Here is a 17,009-nt window from a genome sequence, read left to right as displayed (position 1 = left end):
GACTATAAGATACTAAAATATTGCAGTATGTAGTATTCTACATTAAATGAACGAGGGACTTTAATAATAGCTTATCCTAGTTTATGTATTCTTCATAATGAGAATGTATTATTTGTGTTTTTTTAAGGTAGGACCCAAAACTATAGTATATGTATAGTTTATTTAGTTTAATTCCAATCCTGTAAAAATGTGCATAATATTTTATGTGCATCGGTATACGTATGTATATATTTATATAAGAAAAACATAGCCTAGAATGAAACATATTGTTAACTGGGGTTCTCCTATAAGGTCATAGGGATTAAAAAACATCTTCCCAGTTCCTTAAGTTTTGATAAAAGTAATACTGGTTCATTTAACTCACTTAATTGACCTCTCTAAGAGAGAGGTTGCGTCTAACAAGGTCCTGTCCGCGCCGAGGGGTGGGTGGGTGGGTCGTGTGTCAGTTCTTTGTTGTTGTGACTGGAGCACATTCTCTTGCGTGAGTGTCCCGTCCCATCCTGGCCCTTGAGCAGTTATTATCTATGATGAAATCCTTGATGGTTGTGTGTTGTTTAAAGTCTAGGGAGGAGGACAAGACAGTCTTGGTGGGTTTTTGTTTGTTTGTTTGGACAATAATCTCTTAAGCCCTCTTCCTCTTTCAAACATTCCTACCTTCTTTGCCAGCATATCCACTTAAATTCTCAAACTATTTTCCAAAACCGAATAATCCAACAAGCAAACATTTCTTGGCACTTAGGAGAGAAATGAGGTTCAGGTTAAAGTGTTTGCTGACCTCTCTGTTTTCTTCTGTAGGGTAAGATACTTTTTAAAAAAAAACTTGCTGAATTATTGAAACACCTGAAATAAATTCTTTTACATCTTCGTAACTAAGAATCTGTTCCCTGTTCAGCTATTCATTTATGATACATAATATAATTATAGTAAACTAAAATAAATTATAGGACCAGATATTTTAATGCAGTTTTGAACGATTTTTTTCTCGTATCCTGCCTGTCCCATGGTCAGGAAACATGTTTGTCAACTGTCACCTTAATATCAACCTTCATATTGTTCTCTTAGTAAATGCATTTACCATTACATCTTTGTAAATTGAACATTTTTTTTAAAATGACAATTCTTCCATGGTGTCCCTGTTTTCATTTCTGTCTTCCTTTCTAGCCTGCACCCACTCAGTCAACGTTGATTCTATGCTGACTGTGTACGAGGAAGGCGTTGGGCTAGAGATGCAGAGACGGGTCCAGAGGCCCTGCCTTTGAGAAGCTGGTCGAGAAATGAGAGTGTAGTAAAGGTGCCTGAGGTGACTCCTGAGTCTCTGTGGAGGTGGTCAGGCGGGACAGGATTCAGGGGACACTGTGTAAGAGTAGCATTCCTGGGTTACGTGGAATCAAGACTTTAATGGTTTTTTAATATTGCCAAACTGTTTCTTAAAAGGATGTATCAAGTTACAGAATCACCAGCAATAAATGAAAGTAACTGATTTCCCACATCCTCACCAGAACTGAATTTCATCCTTAGGACAAAGCAAAACAAAACAAAAACTTGATATCCTAATAGACTTAAAATTAAGCCTCATTATTGTTTTATTTGGCATTTCTTTTTATTATTAGTGAAGTTGAACGTTTTCCCATATTTTTATTATTTTACTTACTCCAAATATTCACTTGGAGTCTTGGCATTGTTATAACTTGTTACTAATTTTTTAAAACAATTTATTGAGGTGAACTTCACATAACACAACATTAACCACTTTAACGTGAACAATTTGGTGGCATATATGCGTTCGCAGTGGTGTTCAGCCACCACCTCTGTCTAGTTCCAAAACATTTCCATCACTCCAGTACCCGTTGAGCACTTTCTCCCCATTTGCCCCTCTCCCTAGCCCCTGGCAACCATTGATCTACTTTCCATCTGCATGGATTTATCTATACTGGATATTTCATGTACATGGAATTATAATACGTGACCTTTGTTCTGGCTTCTTTCACCTAATATAATGTTTGCAGGTTCATCCACACTGCAGCATGTATAGGTACTTCATTCCTTTTTATGGCTGAATAATAACATACCACACGTCGTTTATCCATTCATCCACTGATGGCAGTCTGAGTTCTTTCCACCTTTAGACTATTGTGAATGGTGCTGCTATGAACATGTGCATACGTGTAATTGTTTGGGTACCTTTTTTCAGTTCTTTTAGTTACTTGCCTCGGAGTGGAATGGTGGGGTTATGCAGTAATTCTGTGTTTAACTCTTTGAGGAGCTTCCAAACTGTTTTCTATAGAGGCTGAATCGTTTTACATCCCATCAACAATGCGCAACATTCCCATTTCTCCACATCCTCATCAACACTTGCTGTTTCTGTTTTTTAACTTATAGCCACCCTAGTGGGTACTTCATTGTGGTTTTGATTTGCATTTCCCTCATGACTAATGATGTTGAATACTTGTTACTGTGTTTTTCATATATGAGAGCAAATGAGAGAAAAAGAAAGCCTTTCTTTTTAAGAACTTATTTTAAAATTATTTAAATGTTCCTTGAGGGAAAAAAAAGTTTACTTAAAATTAAATGAAGTGGCCCAAATCTGAGAATTACTAAGCCACTAATTTTGTCTAAACATTTCACAGTTTTCATAATAGAGATATTTCTGAAGCATAGGCTTTTGCCTCCAGGTTCCTTTTTTTAATAAATATTTTAAATTTATTTTTTGTTGTGTTGGGTCTTCATTGATGCACGAGGCCTTCCTCTAGTTGCGGCGAACGGGGGCTACTCTTCGTAGCGGTGCGCGGGCTTCTCATTGCGGTGGCTTCTCTCGTTGCGGAGCACGGGCTCTAGGCGCGCGGGCTTCTGTAGTTGTGGCACGTGGGCTCAGTAGTTGTGGCTCGTGGGCTCTAGAGCGCAGGCTCAGTCGTTGTGGTGCATGGACTTAGTTGCTCTGCGGCATGTGGTATCTTCCCGGACCAGGGCTCGAACCCGTGTCCCCTGCACTGGCAGGTGGATTCTTAACCACTGCGCCACCAGGGAAGTCCCAGGTTCCTTTTTAAATTCAGTTTGTTTTCCTTTTCTCCATCACCTGGGTGTATTCGGCTGTAATTTGTGCCCTTTAACCAGTGGTTCTCAAAGTGTGGTCCAGGGACCAACAGCATGAGCGTCACTGGGGAAGCTGTTAGAAATGCAAATCCTAGTAGGTCAGGCCCCACCCCTGATCTGCTGAGTCACAAGCTGTGGGAGTGGGCCCAGTAATCTGTTTTAATAAGCTTTTCAGATGAGTGGGATGTGCTCTTAGGTCTGAGAACCACTGCTGTATGTATCAAGCCCTTGTGGGAGATGGCATCCACAATTTTGGCCTTGTTAGCACCAACTTTTCTTTTCTTTTTTTTTTTAATTTAGTTTCTTTCTTTCTTTCTTTCTTTCTTTTTTGGCTGTGTCGGGTCTTGGTTGCGGCGCACGGGCCTCTCTCTAGCTGTGGTGTGCAGGTTTTCTCTTTTCTAGTTGTGGCGCACAGGCTCCAGGGCGCATGGCCTCTGTAGTTTTGCGGCACAGGGGCTCTCTCGTTGAGATGCGTGAGCTCAATAGCTGTGGCACGCGGGCTTAGTTGCCCTGCAGCGTGTGGGATCTAGTTCCCTGACCAGGCATGGAACCTGAGTCCCTTGCATGGGAAGGCGATTCTTTACCACTGGACCACCAGGGAAGGCCCCCACCTTTTCTTTTTAACTAAAGGAGGCAGACAATATAAACAAGTAAATTGAATCATATTATAACCTCCTGTTTAAGAATTACATACTATATGAATAAATCATATAGTTTTACCTAGAAATTGCTATTCAGTCTACAAATCATGTGAAGAGAGTATTTTTTAAAAGCTACTTTTGATCTTTGGTCAGATCCCTAAAGAATTTAAGAGTTGCGTGTCCTTGGTGTGTATTTTTCCTCTCTCCTGTGATCGGGTCTTATTTTTTACTTCTTTGGAGCCTCTTCTGCGAAGGTTTCTGGTACATAGGCCTGCGATGGCGTGCGCGCAGCCATGGACGCGCTCAGGCAGCAGCAGCACTCAGTCCCTCATCTGCGGGGTTGGCTTAAAGCCCAGGACCCCTCCCACCTCCTCCCTCCAGAACTTTTTAAAGGGACTCCTTTCTTACCATTTCTTCCAGAAATTGTTGGCTAGTTAATCCAAGTAACATATCAATAGTTAAATCCGTGCCTGGAATGACAGTAGTGATGGCCACATCCTGCACAGGAATGGAAACTTCATGGCTGGAAACCACAAACTTTGACTAGAGAGAGAGGTGTGTGTGGTACAGTCACAGGCTTGTTTCATTACAAGTAAGTTGTTTTGTTTTTTTTTTCCTGCACAGGGTATTCAAAGGGCAATAATAATTATATCTACTTTGCGGAGGTTTATGGGGATTTAATTCACACATTTATAGACATTAAAGCATGTGTGGTACATGGGAATCACTCAGTGAATGTTTTATATTATTAGGATAATTATGTAAAAATTGACCTTTTTTACATAGAATATTGTTATTGATATTTTTACAAGTAATGTCTGGGTCCCCAAAGCAACAGCACAAGCCGTGTGCACTTTCAAAGGTGAATTACTCACAAACGTTGCCTTTCAGGAGTCTCTTCATGAAGGAATTAGAGAATTAGGTTAGGTGGCATAAGGGAGATTTTAGGTCCTCCAGATCTAAAATCCTTAGGTCAGAGAGAGTGAACGGTTAGGAAGCAAATGTCCAAAGAGGAGCCGGGAGATCGGAGGGAAGGCGTTTTGAAGGGTAGGGGGGATTGAGTCCTGTATATCTGTAGGCTGAGGGAGAAGGCATTAACTATGTGAGATGAGATTAACCCTTGATAATAACGGATGGAGTGAAGTTGCAGAGCAGGGAGAAGCGGGTGGGATTAAGGGCGGGAGATGGGCAGGATTTTTTTTTTTTTTTTTTTTTTTTGCGGTACGTGGGCCTCTCACTGTTGTGGCCTCTCCCGTTGCGGAGCACAGGCTCCGGACGCGCAGGCTCAGCGGCCATGGCTCACGGGCCCAGCCGCTCCTCCGCATGTGGGATCTTCCCAGACCGGGGCACGAACCCGCGTCCCCTGCATCGGCAGGCGGACTCTCAACCACTGCGCCACCAGGGAAGCCCGATGGGCAGGGTTTTGAGTGGAGGAGAGATACGAGAAAAGGTGAGGGGATGGGGCATCCGGGTTCCAGGCGAGCCGACTTGGGAAACAAGATGGTTGTGTTTAAATATTTGAAAGCCCATCACGTGGAAGAGGGATTAAACTGATGCTCGTTGGCTCCAGTGGGTATAAACTGTAGGAAGACCAGATCTAGAGCCCACGTAGAGGAGACCTGTCTGAGCGCAAGGAGGTCCAAGAGGACATGATGGACTTAGTCTAAAGAAATGAGCCCGGTTAGAAGCCACTTACCACCTAGTAACCCTGCATGAGCCGTTCAAACCCAGGGCAGCAGTCTCCTGCCTGACCCATTGCCCCAGGTCCAGGCCTACCTATCTGGCAGTTCTCTCCTGTCTAGTGTGACCCTTTGAGAAGAACTTAAGCGAATTTCCCCAAAGACCCAGAACTAACTGCGTTACCCTCCTTTGAAGAGGTTTGTATTCTTAAAAGCCGGTTTCTTCCTGCTGCGTCTGTTCACTGATCCCTGGCATTCCCCTCATTTTCTTCCTTTGCGTGGCCGGTTTCCCTGCCTAGAATAGTGATGGAAGCAGATAAGAAGTTGTTTTTAGGGGACTAATCAGCAACATTATAAATTAAAATTCTCTCAGAACTATGGAGAGATTTCTGGTATTCTACCCTCCCTGTGAAATTCAACTTGTGAATCTCATCTTGAATTCCTTCCCCGTTCTCTTGGAGCAATTCAGGCGGGTTTGTGTGGGCCGGTTCTGTAGCGATCAGAGACCTAGTCGACGATGCGAACTCTGCCTTGAGCTTCAGTGAAACGACGGCAGCAGCAGATGCTGTGAAGGAAAAATAACTCTTCAGACCTTTAACATTCAAGCTAAACTGTACATTTGGGAGGCTGGAACCGTGGCAAGAGTTTTATTAACCTGAAAATGGTTTTCTCTGTCAAGTGCCATTTCGTTTAGTGCAATAAGCATAAACTCGGTTGCAGTTAGCACAAAGTCATCGTTTCTGGATGTGTGCTTGAACACACAGCAGTATTCACCGTCGTGTAATTGGGAAGAGTCAATTCATCTGTGTGTGGCATCTCATGTCACAGGACAGGGATCCGTGGCCTGACAATAAATACTAAATGACGGGTTGTATAAAAGAATGATATAATGCCCACAAGGAGAGGAAATACCTTGCAAAGTTCACATTTTGTATGTAAACTGTGGCAAAGCGCTGCAGTAAATTGCCATTTTCTTCACATTAGTCACGGTGCAAAGGAAGACTGTTTTTTAAGCAAAGAGTAATCTCTGGAATTCCGCATAAAGAAGGTCCATAATTTCAGGCTTTCTGCATGCTGTTGCTCCTTTGTGGGGAACCAACAAACTCCGTCCATTTTTTACTTCCTTAACATCAAGGGAAGACTGACTGTTTCAGAGATTCCTTATGCAAAACAAGAGGAAGGAATTTAGAAGCTAATCAACATTTCTGCTCACCGTATTTGTTCTAAGTCATGTTTGTTTCTAATTTTGGAATACATCTGTTATTTCTTTTTGTTTCATGTTACTTCTTAGTATATCATAGTAATATGTTTTCTTTATCAGGATAGCAGTATATTTGAGTGATTCATTTTGTTTGGTATCTGAGAATGTTATTCTATTTATGTTTTATAATTTGGATAAGAATTAAAAATCTGAAATTTATAAATATGTATTTAATGGTTTTACTTATTGATAGGCTGTGGAGAAAAGATCTGTATTTATCCAGATACAGAAAATACAGTATTATATTGATTTTTGCAGTAACACTGCAAGGAAGCTCTTATGTTAAAATTCCAGGAATGGAAACATCTGAATTTTTTTTTAATTTTTGAATTTTTTTTTTAATGTTTTATACAGCAGGTTCTTATTAGTTATCTATTTTATACATATTAGTGTATATATGTCAATCCCAATCTCCTAATTCACACCACCACCACCTCACCACTCTCCCCACCTTGGTGTCCATACGGGAAACGCCTGAATTTTAAACTGAGTTCACTTATAGATGTAATTCTAGTGTTAGAACAGTGACAGTTAATAAAATGCTTATTATCTGTTGAACAATAAACAGGAAAAGATGGATTATTTCCAAGTGTAATCCAGTTACCATAACTTGTAATCATAGTGCGTGTTCTGAAACTTTTTTGACTTCTAATTCTAAAAGTAATAAGTATATTCATATCATACTCATGCTTAAACATGTTGCTTTGGTGCCAGGACAAAACTTGTGTAATGTCTCTCTTTTGTCATTTATACGTACCATTTCCATGTCTCCTTCTTCTTTATTTCTTTAGGGTTCATGTGCCTTTTAGACAGCAGAGATAGAGGAGTTTAAGGAAAGAGAATCGTCAAGCAGAATGATACGCAAGGGGCTTTTGTCTAATCAGATGGTCGAAGCTCAGTCTTACAGACAGAGTATGAAGACAAGGCCACTTTCCATGGTGTGGGGAGGGTTTTTAAAAATAAATTTATTTATTTATTTTTGGCTGCATTGGGTCTTCATTGCTGCGTGCGGGCTTTCTCTAGTTGCGGCGAGCGGGGGCTACTCTTCGTTGCAGTGCGTGGGCTTCACATTGCGGTGGCTTCTCTTGTTGCAGAGCACGGGCTCTAGGTGCGCGGGCTTCAGTAGTTGTGGCTCATGGGCTCTAGAGCGCAGGCTCAGTAGTTGTGGCGCACGGGCTTAGTTGCGGCATGTGGGATCTTCCCAGACCAGGGATGGAACCCATGTTCCCTGCATTGGCAGGCGGATTCTTTAACCACTGCACCACCAGGGAAGTCCCAGGGTTTTTTTTTTTTTTTTTTTTTTTTTGCGGTATGTGGGCCTCTCATTGTTGTGGCCTCTCCTGTTGCGAAGCACAGGCTCCGGACGCGCAGGCTCAGCAGCCATGGCTCACGGGCCCAGCCGCTCCGCGGCATGTGGGATCTTCCCAGACCGGGGCATGAACCCGTGTCCCCTGCATCGGCAGGCGGACTCTCAACCACTGCGCCACCAGGGAAGCCCCCCAGGGGGGTTTTGATGTACATAGTGTCTAATTCCTTTGTCAAAAGAAAACTCAATTTTCCTGCCCAGTTTTTATGATATAAAGTGGGATTTGAGCATAATCCTAAGAGCCAGTTTTTGGACTCAGATTAAGTTCAAATCGACTCCAGGTTTGCAAAGCGAATATGGCAAATTACCATATTTGGATGCATTGCTTAACATGTCTGAGATTCATTTCGCTCGCCTACTGCATGTGGAAGCTTCCACTTATCAGGCATTACGCCGTTTGGTTCTCATTTAAGCTTCATGATCTCCCCCAGTCCCTACCTTTTTAAAAATAATAGATTGGAAAACAGGGGCCTTTAGGGTTAATAACCTGCCCCATGTTGTAAGATGGCAGAACAAGCATTTGAATCCAGGTCCCTTTGATCTCAGATTTCAAGTTCTTAACTTCTGAGCCAAATTCTCTAGAATTACCTGGAAAGCTCGATTAAACATACATTGCTGGGCCCTAGAGTTTCCGATTCTGTAGGCATATGCTATACTAGAGGGCCCAAGGATTTGTTTCTAACCAGTTCCCAGATGTGGACGCTGCTGGTCGTGAGGACCAGACTTTGAGAAACACTGTTGTGTGTTGTGCTCCCAGGCTTGGTTCCTCTGGAGAGTAAAAGAGAGAATCCACATGTGATGCTTGGATTCATAGTCACTAACATTTACTGACTGCTTAACCATGTCCTAGACACTTTTCTGAGTTAATCCCTTTTCACCCTCCCATTAATCTTAGCAGGTAGTTAAATTGCAGGGAGAAGATAGGGGGTGTGATCACCACTTAAAATGAAGAGAAGGAAACTGAGGTAGAGAGAGCTGCCCAGTCAGGAGGTCTCACAGTGAGTCAGTGTGGTGACTGTCTGTCAGCCGGTGCTCGTGAAGGCCAGGATCCCTGCAGCCGTCTCCAGAAGCGGATTTCATGCTTAGGGAAGGTTGAGAGAAAAGGAGACACTTCTTTCTTTCATCCCTTGGTGTTTTACGTCCTTGGAGGAGGGCTGTTGGCAGGCCACACCTGGGAAGAAAGGGTTTCCCTCCTTTTCATGTTTTGCTCCCAGCGTCCTGAAGGGTACATGACATAGTTCATTGTTCTGATGAGTGGTGTGATTCTGGGAATGACCTGTATTTCAGTTGCGCTATGAAATCATTGATATTCACTAGCATGGATCACGGAGACTCCAGGTGATTTCATATGTAGGAACTGTACTGGCGATGCCAGTGCATTAAATTAGCAGAGATGTCACCTGAAGTTGGCCACCCCACAGCAGGGCGGTCACCAGTCTGTGGTGCTGGCCTGCCTGCAGCTGCTTTAACAGCCAGGGAAAGTCTCAGATGCGAAAATGAAGGAAGGGAGAGAGAAAATCAACCCATAATTAACTCTGAAACCTGTACTCTGCTTAGGTAACTAGTTTCCCGATTCGTTTTAAGGCTTAAAGAGAAAGCTTAAGGCAGTTTCAAAAGGTGAGATCACATTGATATAATAGAAATACTTTGTGTGTTTGATTCCGTTAAATATTTTGTTGAGAGACTATTAAGTACAGGTATAAAAATATAAGTATAAAAATAAGATCTATTGTCTCTCCTCTCAAGGAGAGCTCTCTGTGCACCTTGCAGGTGAGTTAATATATAGAAGAGCGTCCAAATCTGAAGTTAGTGTAGCCTGATGCATATCTTGTCTTAGAGGTACTGATATGATGATTCCACGATGCTGGTGCTCGAGTCCTGGGACAAACTTTTCTTTTCACTGAGATGGCTATTTAGCTGCCGAGCTCAAGCTAGATTCCAGCCCTCCTGACCCTCAGCTTGGCATTCTCCCTGATTTAAGATGGCCTTATTTATTTATTGTACAGATTTGTCTCCCAATCTTAAGCTGTGAACTTTCCAAATGGTATTATGACTTGCTGCTACTTTTTTGGATATTCATCTCTGCATTTCAGCCCTGTTGTTTTTTTCTTTAAGGATTTCAAACACAGTAGTGCAAACTCTAGAGACAATCAAGAGCAAAAAGGAAACGCAGCCTGGCCACTTAGCACGTGGGGAGGGTGCTGGATTTAAACACATGCGGCAGGACGGAAAGAATCACCTGTACCTTGATTCTGGTTTGTTACAGGCTAACGAAGCCCTTGTCGTTCGCTGACTGTGTTGGTGATGAGCTCCCGTGGGGCTGGGAAGCCGGGTTTGACCCTCAGATTGGTGTCTACTACATCGATCACATAAACAGTAAGTTTTCCTCTTTGGTACGAGCAAGCATATCGGAAAATCTAGAGTCCTACAAAAGAGTAAACGTTTTACAAAGTGAATTTCTTTATTTAAAACCCCCGCTTTCTAGTGACTAATATTTAACTGAAATGTCCATTTTGGAAGTTGGGGCACGTGTGTAGAGTTAGGCTGGTGGGGGCAGAGAGGGAGAAAGGGGTCTGGTCTGCCTGTCTGTCTGCCTGCCTGTCAGGGCGTGAGTTTTCTTCAGCGCACGTCTAGGGCCTGGGGAGACCATGAGCTGTCTGTCTCTTCTTTCCGTGGCCACTGGGCCTTCAGGGTGGGGGTCCCCCTTTCTTGTCCTTGCCATGGAAAGAGGCGGGCACGGGTGCAGCCTGGTCTAATGGCGCAGCTGCGTGTGTTCCGGTGGGGTCCAGGGAGGGCTTGACACTCACCAGCGACTCTGGAAGACACAGCTGTAGCTGTGGCGAAAAGACCAGAACCTCGTCTCGTTTCTGTTTCCTGATTTCTTTGTGGTTGGAAGGGGGGCACCTCTCACTGTAATAGCGTTTAGGGCTGTCACATCCCTGTCATGGTGAGCCTAAGGCAGAGGATCCCTGTGGCTGGAAACCACTTTTTAAAACACGTACTTGAAGTAGTATTTTTTTGTATGTTTGTTCATATTGTGTATGTGTTTATATTTCTGTTTAGCCCTCTAGCCACCCCTATAAAAAATGTATTCAGATGGTCGAATGTAATACTCACTGATATTCATTTTACTTATTTCACTTAAAAATAATTATTTTATTTTTATAGGTTCTTAGGAATGCATAATGAATTTATACTCCATTATCTTAATATTCTTAGGTCTATCGTTACATTAAAATTTTATTTAATAAGTACTCGTTAATATCTTCAGGAATAATATCATTATAGAAAAGTGTTTTATTTGATGTTCATTTACGAGTGATGGCTTGCAGCTGCCCTTGTCTAGATACATGATAAAGATTGTGAGAGGCACAAAAAGCCCATGTTTATAGCAGAGATCTCTTAGAAATCTAAGAATGTGAAATATGTGAAATAGGTTCACGTCGCGTATCGCATTTGTGAAAGTATCCTTGCACAGATTCCCTGTCAGTATCTTTCTTTACCTGTGCAAATACTCCTTTCCCAGCATGACTGGGAGGGTTTCCAGAAGTGACTGGGCTGCTCCACTCTGAAGTCTGCAGAGGCCGAAGGCCATGGGGCAGACAGCCAGTTGGGTGGGAAGGCTGCATGTGTGCCTCCACGTGATCTAGTGTGAGGCTTCAGTGAAAGGGAGTTGAGATGAAGGACTCACTTCCAGTAATTTACACTGAAAGGGGGTGCTTTGCCTGGAAGACCACCAAGCACGGATAATAAAAGGCTCACCCCACCCGGAGGCAGCCAGGGAGCCAGAGAAGCTGACTCTTGAGAAGCCTGGCGTGCTGAGTGTTGCTTACGCCTTGGGGCGGGGGGCGTACAGGTAACAGTGTGAGTAGCTTAGTTGTGGTGGAATAGGTTCAAGGGCTGTGAAATTGTCTAATTCTCACAGGTAGGTGAGATAGAGGGTTTGAAAGGAGCAAGGTCTTGGAGGTAGTAAGTCAGTTTTTCAACGAACAGACATATGGTTATTTAAATCTCACTTTTATACTTATTTTATATGGATAAAAGCTTAGCTTTTTTTCCTTAAATAATATTTAGGGAACCAGAAACAAACCTTCCTCTCCTGATTCAATGGAAATAAGTTCTCTTGGCACCAAAATGAGAAAATGAATTAGCTCAACTTCCCTCCCACTGCCAGCGGTCTCTTCAGCTTCTAAACCCACCTCCAGGGCTCTCTGCTTTTCCTCAGGGGAAGAGGTGTTCTTCTGAATCACCCACCTCAACCCCCAAGACCCTGCTTAATAACTTCTATGTCCCATCCTTCTCTCCTAGGTAGTATCTTGACCAGTTATTTTCTGGTTTTAAAAATTTCTCCCGGGCTTCCCTGGTGGCGCAGTGGTTGAGAGCCCACCTGCCGATGCAGGGGACACGGGTTCGTGCCCCGGTCCGGAAAGATAGCACATGCCGCGGAGCGGCTAGGCCCGTGAGCCATGGCCGCTGAGCCTGAGCATCCGGAGCCTGTGCTCCGCAACGGGAGAGGCCACAACAGTGAGAGGCCCACATACCGCAAAAAAACAAAACAAAACAAAAAAAAACAACACTTGACTATCAGAACATAAATATTTAAGTCTCGCATTTTGCTTTGGTACAGTAATGGTACCCCAGTGACCTGATGGATTTACTGTGCCCTAAAGTGCCCCAACTACCCACAGCAAGTAGTTTTCCCACTAAAAGGGATCTGGTTCGTTATCTCATTAATCTTAAAGACATTCCTATGAAGTAGTTAGGGAGCAAATTGTATTATCTTCTCTTAACAGCTGGTCTACACATATATTGTGTCTTGACATTGTATAGTTTCAGCATTATTTTCTCCTTATTTCAATAAAAAAAATGAAATTAAGACTGCTTGGCTGTTTAATACTATTTCCGTGTAACACTGTTAAATATCTAGAAGTAAAAGTTTTGGCCTTGACAGTGATAGTTATTTTAGGCCCTAAGTGTTTTGTGATAGAATTCACCTTTTAGTGGCTGTGTGTGCGGAGTCAGGGTGTAGATATTGATGGGGGTGTTTGTAACTAACTAGAAGGTAATTATGAAGTACTGTTTGTAAGGTTTTGATAGTATCACTACAACCAGAAGCAAATCACTTTTTTTTTTTTTTTTTTTGCGGTACGCCGGCCTCTCACTGTTGTGGCCTCTCTCGTTGCGGAGCACAGGCTCCGGACGCACAGGCCCAGCGGCCATGGCTCACAGGACCAGCCGCTCCGCGGCACGTGGGATCTTCCTGGACCAGGGCACGAACCCGCGTCCCCTGCATTGGCAGGGGGACTCTCAACCACTGCACCACCAGGGAAGCCCGCAAATCACTTTTTGATAGGGTCAGAGTTGTACCTTAACTTTTTTGTCTTTTAGTAATTAAGGTCTTATTTACATATAAGAAAATGCACAGATTTTAAGTACTTATTTCAATGAATTTTGACAAATGTATACGCCTTTGTAGTTGCCAGCCAATCAAGATACAAGATATTCTCACCCCACCCCCAGAAAGTTCTCTCCTGCCCCTTGCCAGTCACCCCCTCCCCACTGCTGCAAATTGTTTTGATTTCTATCATCACACCTTAGCTTTGCCTGTTCTAGAATTTCATGTAAATGGAGTGTGTGTTCAATTTGTGAACGGAATCTTTTACTCACGGTATTTTTAAGGAATATACTACTGATACACACAATATCACAGATGAATGTTCATTGTACACATATCTTATATATCCATAGACAGGATGTATAAGAACTCCTGGAAATCAACATTAAAAGGACAAACAAACCAATTTAAAAACAGGCAACAGAGCTTCCCTGGTGGCGCAGTGGTTGAGAGTCCGCCTGCCGATGCAGGGGACGTGGGTTCGTGCCCCGGTCCGGGAAGATCCCACATGCCGCAGAGCGGCTGGGCCCGTGAGTCATGGCCGCTGAGCCTGCGCGTCCGGAGCCTGTGCTCCGCAGCGGGAGAGGCCACAACAGTGAGAGGCCTGCGTACCGCGCAAAAAAAAAAAAAAAAAAAAAAAATCATTAAATTCTGAAAAATAACCCACCTAATATACTTTCAGAAACCACACAGATCGAAGATCCAAGGAAACAATGGAGGGGGGAACAGGAGAAAATGCTCAAGGACTATCTGTCCGTGGCTCAGGATGCCCTCAGGACGCAGAAGGAGCTGTACCACGTGAAAGAGCAAAGGCTGGCCCTGGCCCTGGATGAATACGTCCGGTTAAATGACGCCTACAAGGAAAAGTCGAGTTCTCGCACCAGCTGTAAGTACAGCGTGGCTGTTCAGACCTGAGAAATGGGGACCAAGTAGTAGGTAATAGAAGGCCACTTGGGTTTCTGTGGGACTTTGTTCTGAGTCCTGTTCCTTCCCGGGCAGGAAGAGTCCCTCAGAGCCACGTGAGGCTGAGGGCACACATCAGATTTCTCAGTAAAACCCCTCGACCCCATTCCAGATAAAAGTCTCCTCACTGGGGGATTCATGTTTACCTTTTCAGATCAGGGCAAGTAATTTGGCCCTTGTGCTACTCTTGTACAATGTTTGCAGTGGGACTAAACTAAAACTGGAGCTATTAACTAGAATGAAGTTTCTGTTGAACACCTGAGTTGACCGACCTCTCTCTGAGCTGGCCTTGTTTAAAGAAGCATCTGTGATGGGCCCAGAAGTGCTACTTAAATTACAAGTTTCTGGATAATGCAAAGCTCTGATAAACTGGGTCTGCAATAAGATTCTCTAAGATGTTATCCATAGATATAAAATTCAGAGGAAAATGAGGCACTGGGGTCTTTATAACATTCCTTTTTCTTGAAAAAAATTATAAAGGTTTGAAGATGACTTTTTATATTTAGGTGTCTGATGAATGACAGTAAAGGAGTTATAAAGTTAAGTAAGTATCCACAGAAGCATGTAAATCTTGTTGTTTTTAGAGTTTGTAAATTCCAAGTTGACAACTAGTTATGCAACTTGTACAAGTTACTTTTTGTTTTTTCTTTTTTCCCTTTGAAAGTATTCTCAGGATCTTCATCCAGTACTAAATATGACCCTGATATCTTAAAAGCTGAGATCTCCACTACGCGATTAAGGGTAAGACTTTTTTATTGTGGTTCTTTGTGGAACGTATGCCTAGAATCTGGAAGGGGCCTTTGTGGTCATCCGCCCTCTCCATTCAGCGCAGGAACCCTTTCAGTTTTCCTCAATGGGTAGTCTTTCTGCTTTTGTTAGAACATGTGAGTGATTGAGATTATTCTTTCTATTGAGAGGGAGTGTGCTCCTTTTCTGGGCAGTTTTATTATTTGCAGTTAGTAAACTGCATCAAAATTTGAGTCTGGAAAACTTACTTTTCCTTATTGTGCTGAAATACACGTCCAGAGTTGAGCCTAGCTGCTCTTTCATCAGACAACCTGATATTTCAAGATGCCCACGGTTCACATCACCACATCACTTCCTTTTCTAGGTCAGATTTTCCTAGTGCCTCACACTTCCTCATGGGTTGTTTGCTGATCTTTACCCTAAATCTTTTTGACCACACTGCTGTTAAGGTCACAGCTTGTTTACCCTTGATTTTTGGAGTCTTACAGACTGTTCACCAAGTAAACAAACTCATGCAACCAATACATAGGTCATGAAAGAGATTATTGCCATGACCCCAGAAGCCCCCATGGTATCCCCTCATCATCATCCTTCTCCCTAAAGGTGACACTAGGTGACCTTTATTGGCAGTACTCTTAAGTTGATTTTCTGCCTGCTTTGAACTTTGTGAAACTGGAATGCTACCCCATGGATTACTGATGGTTTCTTTTGTTCAACATTTTGAGATTCATCTACATTCGCTTTTATTGCTGTAAAGCAGTCCACTTTCATATAGATACCATGAATTCTTTATTTCTTCTACTGTCGATGTACATTAGAGTTTATTCGAATTGCTGGTAATTAAAAATTATGCCTTAGTGTACGTGTCTACTATACATGTCTTTGGGTGTACAGATGTACACATTTTTGTTGGTTATGCACCTAGGAGTGGAATTGCCATGTCAAAAAATATACATAGGGCTTCCCTGGTGGTGCAGTGGTTGAGAGTCCGCCTGCTGATGCAGGGGACGCGGGTTCATGCCCCGGTCCGGGAAGAGCCCACATGCCACGGAGCGGCTGGGCCCGTGAGCCATGGCCGCTGAGCCTGCGCGTCCGGAGCCTGTGCTCCGCAACGGTGAGAGGCCCGTGTACCTCAAAAAAAAAAAAAAAAGAATACTGACGTTTCTAAGGTAGAATAAGGGCCATAGGTTTTATTTAGGTCATTTTGCTACAGTTCTAGTTTGTCTTTGATCTTATATATATTATCATGCCATTAATAACTAAAACTTTTATAACTGTAGTTTTAAAACATTCTCCTGGGTTCTAGACCACTCTCTGCTGCTTAGTAGCAGGGTAACCTTCAGCAGATTACTTACTTTTCTCTTTAGGTCTGAGATTCCTCATCTGTAAAATAAGAATTAAAACTGTATCCATCTACTAGAGTAGTTGTGAGGGTTGAAAGCACAGTGCCTGGAATACCTGAAGTGCTTGGCATTTTAGTTCTCACTGTTGCCTCCAAGTAGAGTCCACACTGTGCTAAGTGGGCAAATCAGCATTAGCGTAACCCTTAGCTGGGATCTAAGGACATTTGTTTTCATGTTCTTTGTCCTACATCTGAAGGTGGGTTGGAGAATGAGAGTAGAAACAGTGATCCTCCAATAGCTAACGATGCCAAATGGTTCTCTGAGAAGAAAGGGTGTTGAACCGTTAAGACCAAACTCTTAAAACCAGAAACAATCAGAAATAATGTTGGGTTGGAAATAGTAGTATCTGTTTTCACTTATCATTATAATAGAATCAAACTTTTTCATCCTTAACAAAATAAAATGCACATTGATATTTGGCAGCTGAAAATCATTCAGGTAATCCACTCAGAAGACTCCCCAAA

At 42.9% G+C, this 17,009-nt stretch overlaps 1 protein-coding gene across 1 annotated transcript in view; it reads left to right on the top strand.

Annotated features, from left to right (window-relative positions):
• WWC2 (WW and C2 domain containing 2) overlaps positions 1-17,009 on the top strand; it is a 148,076-nt gene that overhangs the window by 75,542 nt on the left and 55,525 nt on the right. The window contains exons 2-4 of the mRNA XM_082608391.1: positions 10,304-10,413; positions 14,115-14,318; positions 15,060-15,136. Of these exons, the coding sequence (XP_082464517.1) occupies positions 10,304-10,413; positions 14,115-14,318; positions 15,060-15,136 (391 nt within the window). The remainder of the gene's footprint in view (positions 1-10,303; positions 10,414-14,114; positions 14,319-15,059; positions 15,137-17,009) is intronic.

The sequence above is a fragment of the Mesoplodon mirus genome (genome assembly GCF_964341445.2).
Source record: "Mesoplodon mirus genome assembly, chromosome: 20".
NCBI classification, from domain to species: Eukaryota; Metazoa; Chordata; class Mammalia; order Artiodactyla; family Ziphiidae; genus Mesoplodon; species Mesoplodon mirus.
The sequence above is the reverse complement of the archived record's forward strand: the minus strand, read 5'-3'. Positions and strand labels throughout refer to the sequence as shown.